Source organism: Cyrtonyx montezumae, unplaced genomic scaffold (genome assembly GCF_038088225.1).
Source record: "Cyrtonyx montezumae isolate F1298 unplaced genomic scaffold, pur_monq_1.0 scaffold_18, whole genome shotgun sequence".
Taxonomy (NCBI): domain Eukaryota; kingdom Metazoa; phylum Chordata; class Aves; order Galliformes; family Odontophoridae; genus Cyrtonyx; species Cyrtonyx montezumae.
This window is the reverse complement of record NW_027071914.1, coordinates 380,409-400,331: the sequence shown is the minus strand read 5'-3', so window position 1 is coordinate 400,331 and position 19,923 is coordinate 380,409. Positions and strand designations below refer to the sequence as shown.

General features: G+C 53.1%; 2 protein-coding genes across 2 annotated transcripts in view; both read left to right on the top strand.

The window, feature by feature from the left end:
- The window catches only part of LOC136047353 (histidine--tRNA ligase, cytoplasmic), a 513,020-nt gene extending 494,342 nt beyond the window's left edge, over nucleotides 1–18,678 (top strand). The window contains exon 14 of the mRNA XM_065734399.1: nucleotides 18,658–18,678. The gene's annotated coding sequence lies outside the window, so the exon portion shown is untranslated. The remainder of the gene's footprint in view (nucleotides 1–18,657) is intronic.
- On the top strand, nucleotides 12,458–13,538 carry PURA (purine rich element binding protein A). The gene has a single exon (XM_065734405.1). It carries the CDS (start codon nucleotides 12,458–12,460, stop codon nucleotides 13,439–13,441), a length of 984 nt encoding a protein of 327 aa, XP_065590477.1. The 3' UTR covers nucleotides 13,442–13,538.
- Nucleotides 18,679–19,923: the final 1,245 nt, after the last annotated feature.

The following is a 19,923-nucleotide window of genomic DNA, read 5'->3' as shown; positions in this document are numbered from 1 at the left end:
GAGGGCTAAGAAAAAGAAGGGGACAGAGCCTTTAGCAGGATCTGTTGAGATAGGAGAAGGGGAAACAGCTTCAAACTGAAGGAAGATTTAGGTCAGATATAAGGAAAAAGTTTTTTTTACAGTAAAGGCAGTGAAGCACTGGAACAGGGAGCCCAGAGTGCTTAATCAGTGATCTGGATGAAGGGATAGAATCCACTCTCAGCAGATTTGCTGATGATACAAAGCTGGGAGGAGTGGATGACACACCAGAAAGCTGTGCTGCCATTCAGCAAGACCTGGACGGACTGGGGAGTTGGGCAGGGAGGAATCTGATGAGGTTTAACATAGATTCATAGATTCATAGATACATTAGGTTGGAAAGGACCCACAAGATCATCTAGTCCAACCATCCTCCTGTCACCATCCCTACCCACCAATCAAATCCCTTAGCACCTCATCTTCTTCAGCACGCTTCTTGAACAGCGCTAGGGATGGTGCCCCAACCACCTCCCTAGGCAGGCCATTCCAGTGCCTGACCACTCTTTCAGAGAAAACATTTTTCCTCAAATCTAATCTAAATCTTCCCTGGTGCAATTTGTGGCCATTCCCTCTCGTCCTGTCATTATTTATCAGGGAGAAGAGGACCACCCCCTCCTCACCACAACCCCCCTTCAGGAAGTGGGAGAGTGCAATAATGTCTCCTCTGAGCCTCCTCTTCTCCAGACTAAACAATCCCAGCTCCCTCAGCCGCTCCTCATAAGACTTGTGCTCCAGACCCCTCACCAGTTTTGTTGCCCTTCTCTGAACACGCTCCAGGGCCTCAATGTCCTTCTTGTAGTGAGGGGCCCAAAACTGAACACAGTACTCGAGGTGCGGCCGCACCAGAGCTGAGTACAGGGGGATGATCACCTCCCTGCTCCTGCTGGCTACACTATTTCTAATACAGGCCAGGATGCTGTTGGCCTTCTTGGCCACCTGGGCACACTGCTGGCTCATGTTAAGCCGAGCATCAACCAACACCCCCAGGTCTTTTTCCTCTCTACATTCTTCAAGCCATTCTGCCCCAAGCCTATAGCATTGCATGGGGTTATTGTGGCCAAAGTGCAGGACCCGGCACTTGGTCTTATTGAACCTCATCCCATTGAGCTCAGCCCAGCTGTTCAGCCTATCCAGATCCCTCTGAAGGGCCTCCCTACCCTCAGGCAGATCATCACATCCTCACAGCTTGGTGTCATCTGCAAACTTACTGAGGGTGCACTCAATCCCCTCGTCTAGGACATCAATAAAGATATTAAACAAGATGGGCCCCAAAACTGACCCTTGGGGGACACCACTCGTAACAGGACGCCAGCTGGACTTAACTCCATTAACTACTACCCTCTGGGCACGGCCCTCCAGCCAGTTCTCCATCCAGAGAAGAGTGAACTTGTCAACACCACGGGCTGCCAGACTGAGTGTAGAATCTTGAACCTGGGGAGGAATAATTGCGTGCATCACTACAGGTTGGGGGATGACCTGCTGGGGAGGAGCTCTGCTGAGAAGGACCTGGTTGTTCTAGTGGCTGATAGGTTGGCCATGAGCCAGAAGTGAGCCCTTGTGGCTAAGAAGTCCAATGGTATCCTGAAGTGCATTAAAAAGTGTGTGGCCAGCAGGGTCGAGGGAGATGATCCTCCCACTCTACTCTGCCCTCCTGAGGCCACATTTAGAATACTGTGTTCAGTTCTAGGCTCCCCTGTTCAAAAAAAAACAGGGATCTCCTAGGAGTCCAGCAGAGGACCACAAAGGTGATGACACCCTGGAGCATCTCCATACAGAGAAAAGGCTGATCTGTTCAGCTTGAGGAAAAGAAGCTTGAGTGGGAATCTGATTAATGTTCATAAATATCTAAAGGGAGATAGGAGGCAAATGGATGAAGCTAGGCTCTTCTCAATTGTGTTTAACAATAGGACAAAGAGCTCTGGCCTAAAACTTGAACATAAGGAGTTCCAAACATGTGGAAGAACTTTACAGTAAGGGTGACAGAGCATTGGAACAGGTTACCCAAGGAAGCTGTGGAGTCTCCTTCTCTTCAAATATTCAAGATCTGTCTGGACACCTACTTGTGTGTCCTGTTGTAAAGAACCTGCTTTGGCAGGGGGGTTGGATCTAGATGATCTCTAGAGGTCCTTTTCAACCCCTATACTTCTGTGATTCTGTGATGGATGGGGTTCTGAGCACCTGATCAAGTTGCAGGTGTCTCTGTTCACTGCAGGGGAGTTGACTAGATGACCTTTTAGAGTCTCTTTCAATTCAAATGATTCTATGATACTGTGATTCTATGCAAAAAACAAACTATCCTCTACATGTGGACACTGTGAGATGCTGAAATCACTCTAATTGTCCATGGGGAGAGAGAAGGAGGACTCATTGCTGTGCCCTGATTGCACTTAACATTGGCCCCAGGTGATTCCTGGCAGCAGGATTTAGGAGGGCTATGAATTTGCGGTGGTTTTCTTCTCTCAGAGGGACTAGAGGATATTCATATGGCCAGCAGACATCATTGGAGCCCATGCTTGATCCAAACATGCTTGTAGTGCTTGGTGAGCAGCCAGAGCAGAGAGCTGTTATTACCCTTACGGAACTGGGGCCCAGAAGCGTTCCTCTGTGTTACCAGGAGCATCTCCAGCACAAGCCACCCTCTCTTACTCTGTACCCCTCTAAAACACATGGGAATTGCTTCATAAAAATGAAGCTGTTTCCCAGCTGACAACTCAGCCAGTGTGGACCCTGCAGTCTCTCTTGCACTGTGTTAAACAAAGCATCAGCAGTCTCAGAACCTTTACATGGTTTTTGCCATAGCATCTTGTGGAGAAAAGTAAAGGAACGCTGCCTCTGTAGCTTATTGCCTGAGAGATTCTACATGTTACATTTCTTCAGGAAGATCCCAGCAGTGGAGCAACATCCTCAAGCTTTTACGCTCTGCTGTGCCATGGAGAGTGGACATCCCATGTTTCCAAACCTAACCAGGTCTCAGAGTGATCTGCCAGCTCCCAGGGTTGCAGCAGTGCTGCAGGACAACATCCCAAATGTGGATCTGAAAGAGATGAAGGAAAGCATTACATAATTAATAAATAAAAGGGACTATGTTAAAAAATTGAAGGGACTGTCATTTTCCTCCTTCAGTGCAGTGTAACTTAATGCATCCCATGGGAAAAAACTTGCTCAGAAGAAAAGGAGGACTTTTCAGTGCCCATGCTGGCACACAGAACTGCTGCACTCAGTACAGGAGCTAGGCCTCTTTGTCACCCCTTTGTGAAGCAAGATTGCTACCCTTAGACAACTCCCTCCCCACCCCTCCACCCCCTTGTCATGGCTCCTTTTCTTCTTGGTAAAGCCTCAAATGAGAAGCCAAGTTGGCTCTTCTCTTTCTGCAGGTACAGAAAGAGACAGCCTGTAAATGGTGGTATTGCATCTACCTCCCAGCAGTGGCAGTCAACCACCACTCTTGTAGAAGGACTGCAGAGCTGAATGCTGACCTGTATTTCCTTTCCAACAAGGCTGGTGAGTACTGCAGGTTCTTCTCCTGAAGCTGTGGTTTCTACCCAGGAAAAGCACTGGAGCATTCTCCAAAAAGGCTTTGTTTGCCACCATGGCCAGTCACTGTGAGCAGACAATAATGAGATACCTTCATTGATTATATTAGTAGTTCAGAAGTCACAAGCTATACATTCTTCAGGGCCAAAGCTCCCACGCTCTCCAAGCTGCTTGCCAGGCAGAGGGACAACTGCTCTATGAGGTTTGTTTACAGTCAACCAAGTGCTTGTGTCTTGGGAGATCCAACCAAATTCCTTTCCTGGTAGTTGTCAAACACTATCAGCTCCATCAGCGCTGGGTAGAACAGCGTGACCTGTGTGAATCCCTGCTCAGCCTGGAGGCTTGCAGGCTGCCCACAGGTCCATGTCCACCTTAGGGCCCAGAGTTGTTGAGAAGCACGTGGGACACACCACCTAGCTCAAAGAGAGCAAGATCAAGCCCAAGGCCAGTGGCAGATCCAGTGCCAAGATCTGCAGTAAGTCTTCCTGCCTGGCAGCTTAATGCAAGAAATACAGAAAACTTTGGGCAATGAAGCTGAGACACCAAGAGACTGCTTCAGCTCTTAGCCCCTGATGTGTCTCTGTTCCCTGCTGTTCCCTGCTGTATTAACCGGGAGCCAGCACCTCCATGGCAGTGGCATGGTATTGCTCTGGAGAAGCCTTTGACTTTGACTTTGAAGCAAGTGGAAGAACATGTGACTTAGGCATGTACCCTGCAGGGCTGTAGCTCGCTGCTAGGACCAGAGCCTGATCTGCACCCCAAGCTAGGACCATCTGCCCCTCTGATGGCGCAGAAAGCAGATACCGAGTCTCATCTCTGGGAAGGGAACACCAGGAAAACAAGAGATGCTAACTCCTGGAATTCTGGGGCAGTGAGTCTGGGAGACAGGATGCCACCCTGCTTCCAGGGCATGGGGAAGGAGCTGCCATCTGCTACGATGGTCCCTGAGCTTCCCAGCTCCGCTGTGGCAGCGCTGTGCTTGTCTCCATGGCTGTCCTCCTCCCACCAGAGCTGCCACGCAGCTGCCCTGCTCCCGTCTGCCAACACCTGCAGTGCCACGCTGGCTGGCCGGGAGCCTCCGGCTGCTGTCCCCTGCAGCTCTGAGAAAACAAACGACCGCTGCTTTAGCTCCTCCTTGCAGCCAGCTCTGCCCCTCGGCAGCTCACCTGACCCTGCAGAGTACTCTGCAGACACCCCCGTACCGCTCCTCTGGGGCAGGACCTGAGGAAGGCGGAAGGTTCCCTGACCGAGAGCCTCTCCCCCATCCCTCGAAGGCTGCAGCTCCCGAATGGGGCAGAGGAAAGGACCTGAGAGGAAGGGACAGCACCAGGCTCCCAAGGGCTGCCAGCCCTGGCCACCCCCGCCCAAATGCACGGGCTCTCTCCAGTCCCGCGGCAGCCAGTGCTCAATGGGCTTCCGATAGGGCTGCAGTTCACCTCTGCAGTGAACACCGAGGGGGTTCTAAACCACCGTCAGCAGCATCAGCGGGTGGGTGCCAGGTGCAGGGGATGACAACTGTCTGAATGCAGCAAGAGGTTCCAGCTTAAACAGGAACATTTAAGTTCAACAGCATCAATTACCTACAAACCAGTAAAGAATCTAAGCACTTGTCCTGTTGAACTGCACTGCTGGAGATTGCTCTTTGTTTTGTGTGTAGCGGAGGAAGTCTCCTTTCAGAGCTATGTAAACGTCTTGCAAAGGATGGGGAGGCAGCAGCCTGTCCTCTCCTCAGAGCCAAACAGTTGGGAGAGCAGCCTGCCTCAAGACCCAGGCACTGCTGCCCTGTCACTCTGATAATCCATGTGTTGTACACTAAATGGAACAGTGGCAATTTCATCCTCTCTATGAGGGATTAATTGCTTTTAGACCCACTTAGCTGATCTGTAGCATCTGCCTGAAAGCACACACTATGGGGTTATGCTGATACTTCTTTTGCATTTTTTTTTTTTGAGGATACAGAGGCCTTTAAATCCTCATGTCTTTTGTTTCATGCAGCATCTTAACCCTCATCCCAAAGTTATGACAACTTCCCCAAGGTAACTGGGAACTTGTCTCTGTCCTTCAGCTCAAACACTTGAGCTCACAGCTCAGCACATCACAGCATCTCCAGGTGCACCTGAGGCTTCAGATGCTGGGAGCCAGATCTTGATCTTAGGAGGGAGCAACTTCTGAACAGCTGATTCCATTCAAGGCTATGACCCAAGCAGGGATATTCTGTGCAGCCCTGCCTAAGCAGACACTGCAGGAAACCTGTCCTGATTCTGGCTGGGATGGAGTTAATTTTCCTCACAGTCACTCTGTGAAGAGAGACTTCACAATAAATTAATTAATAATACAAAAAATAACCGTGAAATGGTTGCTTTCTCCCAGGCCCAGGCAGTGACCAAGCCACACCACCAGGCCTCAGCAGAGGAACTGTTATCCCTGAAGCTCACCAAGGATCCTCTGAATATGGGTGAAGGAAAAGGGTCCGGTAGGGCCCAAGCTCAGAGCCCTGTACTCCCACTGAGGAAATGCTGCAGACAGGAAACCAGGAGGAAGGAACCTCCAAAACATTTGGTAGCTTTGGGCTGGCATCTGGGTGCCATCCAGATTAAAGTGGTGAAAAAAGTTTGGACGGAGATTAAAGGTTTATACAGCTCTCAGTAGGTTGTCTGAACACTGTGGAACACTGGACCCAGCAATGCACCAAAGATGTTTCAAAGATCTGTAGAAGATCGAGTCTGCAATTTGGGAATTGCTGATAGCCTTACATGCTCTTCAAGGAAAAGGAATTTAAAGGAGTAGGGAAGACGTACCTGCAAGAAGCTGCAGTGTGGAGGGGCTGGTGTCCCACTCTCAGGAACTGGGTGTTACAGAGGACCAGAAAGCAACCCTGGTCTGGGAGGTACACTCAGACCTGGAGTCTCCAGAGCAAAGATTCCGTTGCACGCAGCTGGAGGCCACTGCCTCCTCCTGCCTCCTGTGTTTCTGTGGAAGCCTACAGTGCCTGGACTGCTCCTGAACATGCTGGGGACCTCATGTGGGAGACCTGGCACCTTGTGGAGGTTGTAAATTAATGGCAGTTTAGAGGCAATTAGAGGCAATGCTTGCCAGAACTTTCCAATAATGGAGTCACAACCCACAAAACTCAGTGCACTCCATAACACAGAAGGAAAAGCAAGACTGGAGAGGGTGCCAGTGGGCTTGCTGCATGGCTAGGAAGGACCAGGAGCTATGGCTGCAGGAATGGCTCCACAAGACCACCTGCACAGTCAGACACAGCTGTGGTTACACCAGCAAGGTAGGAGAACAGGAATCAAAGAGCAGACACTGCATGATTGACCTCATGTTGTAAAAGGACCAGCAGATGTGCCAAGAGCCAGAGCCAGCTATGCTATCTCACGGGTCCAGCTGTGCTGTCCCACACAGCCAGCTGTGCCATCCCACACATCAGCTGTGCTGTCCCACACAGCCAGCTGTGCTTCCCTTCTCAGCCAGCTGTGTCATCCTGCAGATCCAGCTGTGCTGTCTGCCTGGAGACTTCACAGTGATCACCACATGGGAAAAGGGAAGGGAATCTGTTGGCACCTCCAGGTTATCAATCTGCTCCAACCAGAGGACCAGAAGCAAGCTCGATTCTGAGAGACATGCTTCAAGACAAAGTGGAGTATTTACAGCTCCAGTTTTGTTGGTTTTGTTTGCTGCTATTGGGCAAAGGCACAATCAAGCTTTGAGGACGCAGAACATTTGCTAACAATGGTATGAGACAGTGAACCTTCCCGCTTATGTGAGGAGGTGAGGTGCAGCAAGTCTTGGTTTTATAAATTTTTTGTAGGATTTTGTCAGTGAAAATCAACAAGATTGGAATTTGATGTCCATTTGTCATTGGTTTTCAACAGAAGAGCATCCATCACTTTGGTCTCCATTACTAGTTTATCTGGGGAGCTGGAGAATCATAATTCCCCCTGATTCCATACAAGCTGAGGACCAGCAAGGCTCCTGCATATCTGCAGGTGATACTGTCGCAGAGTCCTGTACACCTGGAAAGAGAGAGTCTCCATTTGCTGGAAGCCAGCTCGCAGAGAAAAGGGCAACAGGGAGACTTACACGCCATCTGAGAGAGAAGAGATGGCATGCTGCATAACTGGAACAAGGCATTGTGAAAGCAGGATTCATTTGGATGGGACTTCACATGGTGCTTAAAAGAATTGGCACTTTATCTTTGCAGACAAAAGAAGCAAGAACTTGTTCTGACATTGTTTAGCCACCAATTCTTTGTTGTTGTTGTTGTTTTCCTTTGTTTTCTGAAGAGTGAGGAATCTTCATGGGCATTATTTTTGGATCAGAAGCAGTTGTCCCATCCTTGGGCCATCAACACTCTTTGCTCACCCATGCCAACATGGCCCTGTTCCACTCCTGGGGCTTCCCAGGGCTGAGACCCCCACACAACAGTGCTCACCCAAACCAACATCAGAGGAGCTGCAGCGCCTTTCCTGAGAGAAGCAGTTACAACTGGAGGGCTGTAGTTAGACATGGCCAAGATTTTCCATTGTTATTTCACAGTTGCTTGATGTTCTGAAAGATATTTAGAAAAATGACTTTAGCTGTCCTGTGCCAAACTGGGTGAGGGTAAAAAAAAAGAAATTTGGCAGACGTGCAGTTCATTCAGCATGTAGTTTGGATGATGCCCAGTGACTAACACAGAAGTTTTAACTGATCTGGGAGACTAAAAACCATTCAAAATAATTTGATTTAGAGTCACTGCAATTTCTTTTTTATAAATAATTTTCATTGAGAAGTATTTTTTTAATTAGGATCGACAGACTTAATAGCAACTCTATTGTGTGCACAGCTCATCATTCCCATCTTCTTAAATGACTTACAGATTGTAAGTCAGTGTGCTGTAAGTATTGTAAGTAACAGTGTGCTGTTTTCTTGTTCATGCACACGACAGGGCTTGTTCACAGAGCAAGGAAGGCTTGCAGCCTGCAAGCCACACTAAGCTGCTCTCCAAAGGCATGCGCTGAGGAAGATCCACGTGGACAGCAGAGGAAGCATTTGCCATTCTGTTGCATGCTTCAGCTCCTCTAAGCCTTTGCACAATTTCAGACACCCCCACACTGCTGTAATTGCTTTCTGACTTCTCCAGCTCCAAGCCCGTAGCAGATGCTTTGTTGATGGCCCTCTTGCTGCAAGCCCCAGCACAGCTCAGGGAGTACTTGAGTTCTGTGTAAACCAGAATATGCTGCCTTTTCTGTGGTGGGAGTGCTAGGAGAGGACTGGACCCAGGAGGTGACTTGACATTGCAGCAAGAGAGAAAAGCTTTGTTTGGTGCAATGTCAAAACTCAAACACCTCCTAATCCAACGGACAGCTCAATGGGCTTAATAGAGCTGGAAAGACTGAAGGAGAATTCATACAGTGATGGGAAGAAGAGTGGCTCTGCTGCTCAACTGTTCTTGGTCCGTGTGCGACAGGCTTTCCTTTGACTTGCACGGTAACAATCTCAGCTCAGCCACTTTCATTACTAATCTTATCTGTTGTTTGAATGGCTCTTAGATTCCCTCCTACAATTATAAATGTTAGTATGAGCTCTTGCAATCAGCAGTGTTGTTGTTTTGTGGCTGGATAACAGGCTTGGATTCCAAACTTTGAGATGCTCACTGTCCTCATCAGATATGTTCTTAAAAGCACTCTGAATTGGATTTTTAAACAAAAGTCCCATTGATCTTGAATCTTGAGTCATAGTAGTGACTCTGAGAAAACCTTCTCCCCTGTCCAACAGAGGAATGCAAACCAGTGCAATGAAGGACAGCAACAACAGTTAGAGAAAGGAGAATTTGTTCAATGGGAGGTAACTTCCAAAAGTTTGTCCTATTTAGAAGAAAAAAAAAAAAAACAGCAGGTGAAGGGGATATAATTGCTACCGAGAGGCAAGTCGAGAGGGAGAAAACTTGAGAAAAAGATCTGAAATCACAAAGATAAAAGTTGCTGTAACTGTAAAGTAGCTGTTAGTATATTCAATCTGTGGATGAAAAGATACCAGAGCTTTGGGGCAGAAAGGTCCAGAGTGGTTCTCAGCAGAGCAGAGAAGCCCAAAGTGGAATTTGCTAAGCATATGGGACATGATGGTGTGACTGCAGCAACAAGGTACAACAGCACATAACCCCTGTGAGACCCTGCCCTTCCTTTGGCCATCACTGCCTGCACAAGGCACAGAGAGAGACACCAGAGTGTTCTGAGAACTGGTGCAACCAGTAACACAGTGACAGTGGGCAGGAAGGATATGCAGCAACATCCCACTGAAGGGGAAATATTGTCGGGCCATATTCCTGGGGTCCAAAGGATCCACTGAGCACATCCACTCTGGCCATAACAAAGCTGATCCCTGTGTAAGAGCACCAGCCTCTGCTGCTGGCCCTCCTTAAGCAGCGTCATTAGAATGAACAACTCTCACCTCGCGTGACCAGAGGCGGCCAACTGCACCCTAGCAGACAGGTTTTGCCAAAGGAATGCCAACATCAGTTATATATTTACCAGCTTCCCAGCACGACTAAGGCAGCGGTTCAGGCACCGTTAGGACACTTACTGGCATTAGCCTTGGGTGTGTGCTCAACGCTGTTCCTCTTCGGGACAAATGAGCAAAGTGGGACAACAACCTGACCTGTTGCAGGAGGATGGCTCTCGCTGTCCCGCGGCGGCCTCGGGGCAGCCGCGTGGGCGATGGCATCCAGCGCCCGAGCAGCCCAAAGCACACAGAGTACTGTGAGCCCGCAGCCCTCTGACAGCCGGTACCGGAGGATGCTCACGGCCCGCCCGCCCGCAGTCGCCCCTCGATCCGGCCCCTCCCCTCCTATCCCCTCCCCGCTGCGCTGCGCTCCTCCGGCCTCCTCCTACCTGTGCTGTTTCGCAGCGCAGTCGAGCGACCGTGCCGGGACGGGTACGGAGCGGCTCCGCGGTTCCCGCGCCGCTGGGACGAGCACGCAACAGCCCCCAGCCCGGCCGCACACCCCGGCGGTGTGGCGGCCCCTCGCGGCTCCGCCCCGCGGTGGTAGTACTGATTTGTTTAGCAGTCCTTATTAAATATATGTGAATATATATCCCTCTGCACCCCTCGCCCCATCTACTGGCTCCGTGCCCGGGAAGTCCTCGGGAAGCTCAGGTGTCTGCGCGGCCCCTACGCCCCCTGCGCGGTGACGCGCATTGCCCCACGTCGGCAGCCGGTCCGCTGCCGAGGCCCTGCGGCTGCCAACGCCCCCTGACACCGGAATCCTCCTACGCAGCCCGGTGGAGCTTCCCGGCCCTACCGGCAGCTCCGGGCCCGAAGGCGGAACGGCAACGAGCACCTTCCCGGCGCGGGGAGCTCCGTGCCCGAGCCGTCGGAAGCTGCTTCGTCGGGCTGGGCTCCGCCAGCAGCCGTTTCTCAGCGGCAGAACCCGGGCGGAGCCCCTGCACCCTCTTGGTCGCAAACCGCCCCACTTTCCAATGACCACGGGCCCGACGGGGCGGGGAGGGGAAGCCGCGGTACCGAAGTGCCGGTCCGGCGCAGCCCGGCCGCCCGGCACGGGTCCAGAGCCGAGATTTTGTTTTCCGCATTTTCCCGCCCGCCGGAGGTCGGCCCCGAGCCTCCCGGTGCCTCCGGTCCCGGAGCGCCGGCCCCGTCCTGCTCGGGGTTCTGCCCACACCGGCTCCGCGACTCAGCGCTACCCCGCGAGCCGCACCGGCCCGGTCCTGCCGGACACCGTCAGCGCCGCCGTGACGGGAAGGAGCCCCGGGCGTGCTCGTGGCGAGACAACGAATTTCCATGGGAAGACGCGAAGCGCTCCGCGCGCTCTGGGGTCCGCTCGCCCGAAGGGCCCCGCTCCGTGGGAGTTGTCCACGTTGTTGTCCACGCACGGCTGTCCCGTTCCGCTCGGGGTGACCGAGGGACGCTCACCGCGTCTCAGCCTCGGTGAGGGGTGGCCAGCCGGTTCCCTCCACCTGGGCTCGTCCATTCGATGGTTTCCATAAAAGACTCCTCGTAGCCGCCTGAAATGCCGAAAAAGGGATTCTTCGGGGAAGGAAACAGATGGCAGCGCCCGGGCCGGGAACGGGGCCCGGCGGCGGACGTGCGGGGAAGCCACGGCCGTGCCCGCACGCTCCGCCACCCATTGGGGTCGTGGGCCCTTTGTCGGTCGCTCGCTGCATCGCTCCTTGAGGACCGCGGAAGCGGCGGCCCCGAGCAGCTGCGCCGGGCGGGCGGGGGCCGCGCCGGAGGGGCGCGGTGCCGCTGCGGGAGCCGGTCCCGCGCGTCCCGCCCCAGCCTCCCCGCGAAGGACCAGCGGTGGACCGCCAGCGGGGGCTTGCGGGAGATACTGGGAGGGCTTCGGTATCGGAAGCGGATGAGAGGTCCGCCCGGAGGGCGGCACTGCAAGGTATAGCGCGGCACGGTACGGCACGGCACGGTGCAGCGTAACTCCGCACGGCACGGCGCAGCACCGCACGGTATAGCACAGCATGGTGCAGCACCGCACGGTATAGCACGGTACAACACAGCACAGCACGGCACCGCCCGGTTCGCCCCCGTCCCCGTCCCCGCCCCTGCCCGGCCCGGCCCGGCTCGGCGCGCGGTGCGGCCGCCCGTCGGCGCGGCGCTGCTGCCCGCACGGCGGGGCGGCCGGCGGCGGGGCCGCTCTCTGCCGCCTCCCGCGCCCTCTCCTCGCTCCCGCAGATCTCGCGAGAGCGGCCGGCTGGTGGCCGCGGGGGCTGTTGCAGCAGCGGCGGCGGCGGCGGGCGGAGCGGCGGCGGCGCGGGCGGCGGCCGGGGCGGCCGAGGCGGCGGCGCGGGCGGCGGCGCGGGGGCGCCGGGCGAGCGGCGGCGGAGCGGCGGCCGAGGCGGCGCGGCCGGGCGGCGGCGGCGGCGGCGGCGGGCGGAGCGGCGGCATCATGGCGGACAGAGACAGCGGCAGCGAGCAGGGCGGCGGCGGCGGCGGCGGCGGCGGCGGGGGCGCGGCGGGCGCCGGGGGGCCGGGCTCGGGCGGCGGCGGCGGCGGGCCGGGCGGCGGACTGCAGCACGAGACGCAGGAGCTGGCCTCCAAGCGGGTGGACATCCAGAACAAGCGTTTCTACCTGGACGTGAAGCAGAACGCCAAGGGCCGCTTCCTGAAGATCGCCGAGGTGGGCGCCGGCGGCAACAAGAGCCGCCTGACGCTCTCCATGTCGGTGGCGGTGGAGTTCCGCGACTACCTGGGCGACTTCATCGAGCACTACGCGCAGCTGGGGCCCAGCCAGCCGCCCGAGCTGGCGCAGGCGGCTGACGAGCCGCGCCGGGCGCTCAAGAGCGAGTTCCTGGTGCGGGAGAACCGCAAGTACTACATGGATCTGAAGGAGAACCAGCGCGGGCGCTTCCTGCGAGTCCGCCAGACCGTCAACCGCGGCCCGGGGCTGGGCGCCGCGCAGGGCCAGACCATCGCGCTGCCGGCGCAGGGCCTCATCGAGTTCCGCGACGCGCTGGCCAAGCTCATCGACGACTACGGCGTGGAGGAGGAGCCGGCCGAGCTGCCCGAGGGCACCTCCTTGACTGTGGACAACAAGCGCTTCTTCTTCGACGTGGGCTCTAACAAGTACGGCGTCTTCATGCGGGTGAGCGAGGTGAAGCCCACCTACCGCAACTCCATCACCGTCCCCTACAAGGTCTGGGCCAAGTTCGGCCACACCTTCTGCAAGTACTCGGACGAGATGAAGAAGATCCAGGAGAAGCAGCGGGACAAGCGCGCCGCCGCCGCCGCCCCCGTGGGCTCCGGGGCTGGGCCCGAGCCGCCGCCCGAGGCCGAGGGCAGCGCCGCCGCCGCCGCTGCCGCCGCCGCCGCCGCCGCCGCCGCCGGGCCGCCCGGCGCCCTGCTGCAGGCCGAGGAGCCCGAGGAGGACTGACCGCCCGCCGGCCGCCCCGCCCGGCGCCGGGGCCGCGGACTCGGACTGCTCCCGGCCGCGCGGGCGGCGGGCGGCGGCCCGCGGCCGTCCCCGGGCAGCACCCCCGGAGCACCCCCCGCCCGGCAGCCTCCACCGAGCGACAGCAACGCCTCCGACCCGCCACCCATCGCTGGATGTCCCTCCACTTTTCCCACCGTATCAAACAGTAAGCAGCTGCTAAAACAAACAAACAAACAAAACAAAAAAAGTCAAAAAAAAGTAATAACATTATATATGAACTGTGTTTCCTACTTGATTAAAAATATAAAGAACTGAGTGTTTATTTCCCTAATTAACCGAGAACTTTTGTACACGTTTAAGCTATTATTATTAAAAGTGTTTGCAAAAATGGTCAAGATTATAATATTGCTGAATTATATAAAAAGTCCTTTTCATGTTGAGCTAACATTTGACTTTAGCACAAAAAAGAGATATTTTAGAACACGTAAAATAATATTTTTAGTTTTTTCTTCTCATTTTGTTACCAAATTTCGAACCTTACATGGAGGTTACTATAGTATATTTGACACCCTATATACCTGTGATTAGAGATGTGTATATATATATGAGGGCTAGGCATGCTGTGTGTCTGAGCTTTGTCTAAATGTTATGCAGAAGTTTGTAGAGTTACAAGGTACGTAGGTTTAATTCATGCAAGGTAAACAATAAGTGCTCTCTTTTATACGATATGCATTGCATCTGGACCTTCAACATATAAAAATGGTCAGTGAAACTTCTGTGAACATGAAGAAAAATTATTAAAAAAGGCATTTAAATGAAATTTGCTAACTTGTGATTTTTACGTTGGAACCAAAGTTATTCAAATAGCAAAAATTAAAAAAAAAAAAAAAGAAAAGAAAAGAGAGAGAGAGAAAAAAAAGTAAAGGATTTCCTCCCATAATATTTTTCTGCACCTGTTTCGTTTACAGCTGCGTAGGCGTACTGTCATTGTTGTGTATATGAGATGTTTCTGTACTGTTCATAATCTGTTTGTTTTTTCACTCCGTGTACTTCAAGCACTGAGGCGGTGTGGCGCGGGCCGGGCAGGCGGCAAGCTGTGCTGCGTGCCGTGCCGTGCCGTGCCGTGCCGTGCCGCCCTGCTAGCCCTGCGTGCGGGCTGAGCTCCAAACTGAAATGATTTGTAATAATAGACTTTTGCAGGTGGATTTTTTTCTTTTATCATTTTTTTTTAATTTGGTGTGCTTTTAATTGACTAACTTCTTGCTGCTGTATAGTAAAATATTAATATATTTTTATCATTAAACTGCTGCATGACTATCATCGTGATGAGTGAAGAGAAGATGTTATAAACAAAAGATGCCTTAAGCAGTACAGCTGTAGTCGTTGGCCAGAGCTCGGTGGGCAGCGTTGGGCCCTGCCCTGCTTGGGGGGGCACGGGGGTAGAACGGAGCTCGGTGAGAGGAGTTTGTTTTCTGCAGTCTGCTATTTCTATTGAAAATTGTAATTCCTTCACTTCCCCTCCTCCCCCCGCCCCCCGCTCCCCTTGTTTTGGAAATGTACTGTGAGTTTCAAAGCTGTTCCCGTCGTGCCGCACCCTCCCCGTCGGTGTTCGCAGTTATCGATGAGGCGTCGGGCGTTGGGTGTTTCTTTAACAATCACTGGAAATGTTGAAAATGGCTCTCGTGCACTTTCCTATTTACGAGCAGTAAAATAAGCTTACCGAGCTCATAATGTGACATTCGGAACGGTTCTCAGTGGCGTGTCGGCATCGTCAGGCGGTGCCGGTCGGGGGCTCCCGCCGCATTTCTTCCCGTTGTTCTGGTGCTGCGTGCGAAGTGAGGGGCTCCGGCTCCGCCCCCCGACGGCCCCGCTGTGCCGCACGGCGCTGCCCGCACCCCCGGCGTTCCCCCATCGGTGCCGGCGGTGCGAGGGGCGGCCGGGGCACGGCGGGACAGCCCTCGGGGAGTGGGGCCGGAGCTCTCCGTGCGTTCGTCCGTATGGCCTTGGGGCTTTTCTGGCGTTGTTGGTCGTTGGTTTTTGTCTTCCCCTTCCTTCTAGGACTTTGACGAATGATGATAATGAGAGAGTAAATGACTGTAAAGGTTTGTGGGATTTGGGATTGCTTTGGGTTGTTTTCGCTTTTCTGGTTTTGTTTTGGTTGTTTTTTCTTCTTTTTTTTTTCTTCCATACCCGGAGGTGCTCGGTGCCTTACCACGGCTCCGACGCGTCAGTGTTTAAAACAAAGTGCAGAAAGCTCAGTTTGGTGCGGGAGAAGCGAGGTATATTTGACCATATGTGTTGTTTCTCAAAAGGACAGTATGCTCAAATGTGCCAAGGTCCCCAATTCCTGAGCAGCATGCCTTATTTTCTTCGGTGATGTGCTTTTGAATGTCTTGTCAGATAGGTCCAAGAGCACGATAGAACTGCTTTGTAACGACTACGTGCAAGAAAACTTGAAACTCACTGCAATACTGACATTGCTTTTCTTCTAAGTTAAAGGGACGCTGTCAAGTAATATCTAAAATGCGACCTCCCTGTAAGTGGTTCTACACTAACGGAGAAATGTCCTTCGAAGTCAAAATGGGTTTTTTTTGTTGTTGTAGTTAGAAAGAAAGAAAGAAAGAAAGAAAGAAAGAAAGAAAGAAAGAAAGAAAGAAAGAAAAGAGAGAGAGAGAGAGAGAGAAAGAAAGGAGGAAATAGAAAAGAAAGAAAAAAAAACAAAAATCAAAACTGCTCTATCTAACTCTGAGAAGTTAAATAAAAACGCAGAATAAAAGCTCCAGCCGCTCTTGGTCCTGCCTCTTCTTTCGCGGTCCGCTCGCGGCCGGGAGGCGCCGGGCGACGGTCGGTGCACGTCCAGCCCCCTCCGTCCGGCCCCGCTGCAGTGTCCGCGCTGCCCGCTCTCTGCCTGCCTCGACGGCGGCACTGAGCAGAGCCGCAGGTGACAGTGCCGCGTCCCGCGGGGCCGGGCGGGCGCGGGGGGTTTCTCGGAGCCCCGCGAGGGCTGCTTCTGCGGGGTGATTCCGTTGTGGCCTTTGTTGCCTTTCGGAATCGCACTGTAACCACCTGTAACCACCCTTTTTTCTTTTATCTTTTTTACGATTAGCTATAGTGTGACCTTTGTCCCTTGGAACTATGCAAGCTTTTAATGTAAATGAGGGATCGGGGGTTGGCGGTCGGTGCCGTGCGGTCGGATGGCCGTGGTTCTCTAACTGGAATAAGTACCGATGACACTTCCAGCGCGACTTTGCGCGCGGAGCGCACCTCCCTGATCTGGCAGTGGTTGGAATGTAGCGGAACGGGACTGCGGGGTCGGAAGGGGACGGGATTTCTTCTTGACAGGGGATTTAAGACTTCTGTAAATGTTTTTGTTGCGGGTTTTTTTTTTCCCATCAAATTTTAATACTTTTGTCAATTTTTTAGGCATTTAATTTGTAAAATAGATTTTGCTTTGTATTGGCGTACAGAAAATAGGGATTGAATTAAAATTTCTGAAGTGATTAATACATTTGTAATAAAAAGTCAATGGATCTACCAGCCGTACAGACTGATTGCGTTTCTTGCACCTTGCGGAGCAGTGCCGCTGTGTCCCGAGGAGCAGGCTGGGCGGGCAGGAGCGGCAGGAAGGCAGCGTGGTGCGTGTTGCTGTGGCTCCGCTGTGCAGCTGCCCCGTGCCACTCAGCAGAGATTCGGTTGATATGCGTTTCTGCTAAAAACACCTGCACTTTTTCCATTATGGTTTGTGAAAACCTCAAAGTTTTGTCACGCCTTGCTCCATGCTTCTCCCACCTTCATATAGCTTAGCACCCCCAAACGCTAAAATCATCTTTTGAGGACTTCAGTTCCCGGCATTTAAAATGTCAGAACGAAAACTCTGCTCTCTGTTAAGGTGGAGAAATGCTGCACGTAATGTCTTTGCACACCTGGTCTCGCTCCTCTAGGGTCCGCCGCTTTCCTCTGTTCTCCAAGTGGAATGGATAAAGCCTTTCCCTTCCTTCCTCCCTTCCTCCTTTCCTCCTTCCCCTCTTCCCTTCCCTTCCCTCCAAGCACCAACGCAGTTTGTTTCTTTCCTTGCTTACAATTCTGACCTCCTGTTGTGCTGAAGGGTGCAGACACAGTTGAATGGACTCATCTGCTTCCAAGCTGTGGGAGGTGGAAGTGGAAATCCTGACATTAACGTACAAGACTGCTAGAACAGGTTTACAATTGCAGGGAATGCTTGTGAAATTGGAAATTCCAAGTGCAACCAGAGCCAGCAAACCTGGTTTTTCTTTTCTGCCAAAACCAAGCTTTAGTTTCTCTTAGGTGAGCTGGAAATCAGAGAGCAGAAGCAAATTGCCACCTGATGGCATGCTTTTTTGTTCCTTCAAAACCTGCTTCTGCTCCCTCCCTGCTTGGATTGCTTGGTGAGAGGTCTCACCTACCCCCAAAGATGGCAAGTTTTCCTGCTAAAAAGACTCTATCAAAGATCTATATGGTTTTTTTTTTATTGTGATTTTAAAATCTTGGTTTGTACTTTTTTTTTTTCCCCTTTGCTTTGCTTTTCTGTCAGGCTTGCCCAAACTTTCCTTTTCTTCCAATCCTCTGCTGCCTTCCTGCTGCTGTCACTGCAGACATGTAGCTGAGGGCTCTGCTGCTGGTTGGCTGTCTTACCAGGAGCCCAGCAAGCTGATGTCCCTGCACCAAGCTTTGCACTTCTTGCAAACACACTTCTCTCACAGAAAGTTTTGCTTTCTTGGTTTTGTTCTCTGACATGCAAGGATAGGTGGAAGGATCTGAACTTTGGATGGCAGAATGGAGAAGTTGCCTTCATGCAAAGTGCTGTCAAAATGTTTTGACACAAGTGACAAGGTAAACAAGCCACTTCCATTTTTACGCTGATTCCCGAAGCTGGCACAATCCTGTGCCACTTGTAACAATAAAAGATAATTTCATCCCAGAGCACGTTTTTGAGCGGATGGTTCCTTTCCTCTGGTTCCTTTCACATGAGTTAGCTCTCTGGAGTTGCAAACTGTTGTGTGTGGGCTGCAAATGTGGCAAGAAGACGTGTATATATAGTTTTCAGCTAGTTAAGGTTAATTCAGTGTGCTCTCCAAACGGTGACATTTCTGAAAACCCTGCTGTAACCGGAGCCTGATCTTTGGACCCGAAGGACGTGGCGTTTTTCCTTTTGAATCGGATCTCCTGTGTCGAAATGACTAAGGGTGCTGGGCTGACACCTGGACAGCTCTCTTTTGGCATCTGGAGTCCCTGCGCCAGAGCGGGACAGCCCTGCAGGTGTGCTTGAGGCTCGGGACGATGCCATCTCCCTGTTCTGTGCCAGGTAGCTGCCCTGGGTCTGCTATGCGAGCTGCTTTCAGCCCGTCTTCCCCTCTTTGTTTCTGTTTCTGAGGATTTGGGTTCCCGACGGACCTGTTCGAGCGGTACGCACAGGCCGGGGCCGTGAGTCCGCAGGGCAGCGCAGTGCGTCCCGCTTATGCACAGTGCCGGGGCTGCGAGCATCGCTGGTCCACGCACCGCTTGAAGCTACCGCAAATCGGATTGGTCTGGATGTCACACAGAAGTGAATGCCAAATGTCAGTTGTTAGCTGCTCAGTGTTACTCTACCACCAGCACGCGGGGTATTTTGTTGCATTGGAGACTGTGTAAAAGTTGTTGCTGGGGAAATCCAATGGAAAAGTGCGGGCTTTGCCCGCGGCACGGAGGATGCTGCGGCCACCGGTGAAGGCGCGGAGCTGGGCGGCGAGGCCGAGCGGAAGGAGCCGGTGCTGCGTGCAGCTCCTCCCGACCCTCCGCAGCGCTGGGGCTGCGTGCTTGGCCGAGCCGGCCGACGGTGCGGAGCGTCCGGGCGGACTCGCGGAGAGTGTGCGGTGGGACGGGTTAAGCTCCGGGCCCGAAGGCTGCGGGAGCCTGTTCCCCAGCCCCGGGCCACCGTGCGCCGAGGGACAGCACGAACACAGCCCCCCTCGGGGCCGCGCGGGGTCGGGCAGCGCCCGGGGCTGGAGCTGAGTCTGAGAGCAGGAGTTGTGCGGGAAGCTCGTGAGGCAGAATGTTGCAGAAGAGGTAGAGCTGAACTCCTCTCACAAGGAATGAGGCGTGTTTTCACAGTAAACGCCAATTGGAGATAAGTGGGGAAAAAATAAGAGGCCTGGCTTTGAGCATTGGCAGATGAAAACAAGGCAGAGTGAATGGCCGGATGGCCTGAGCAGCCCTGTTCACGTGGACACGGTGGGCATGCATGTGGCTGGAGGAGACAGGCCCTGAGCTCGGCCCCCCCTCAGCCACCAGCAGCCAGGGCTGCAGCATGCCTGGGCTGGGCTCAGGGAGCTGCATGGGGTAGTGCAGGGGTCCCCCTGTCTCCATTGCTTGTTTCAGGAGCACACTTGTGCAGCAAATCTCTGTTGTATGCACAACATACCTTTGCAAAATACATGTCTTAGTCTTCTCTAAGCTTAGGACATGTAGGAAACCAAAGTGAAAAG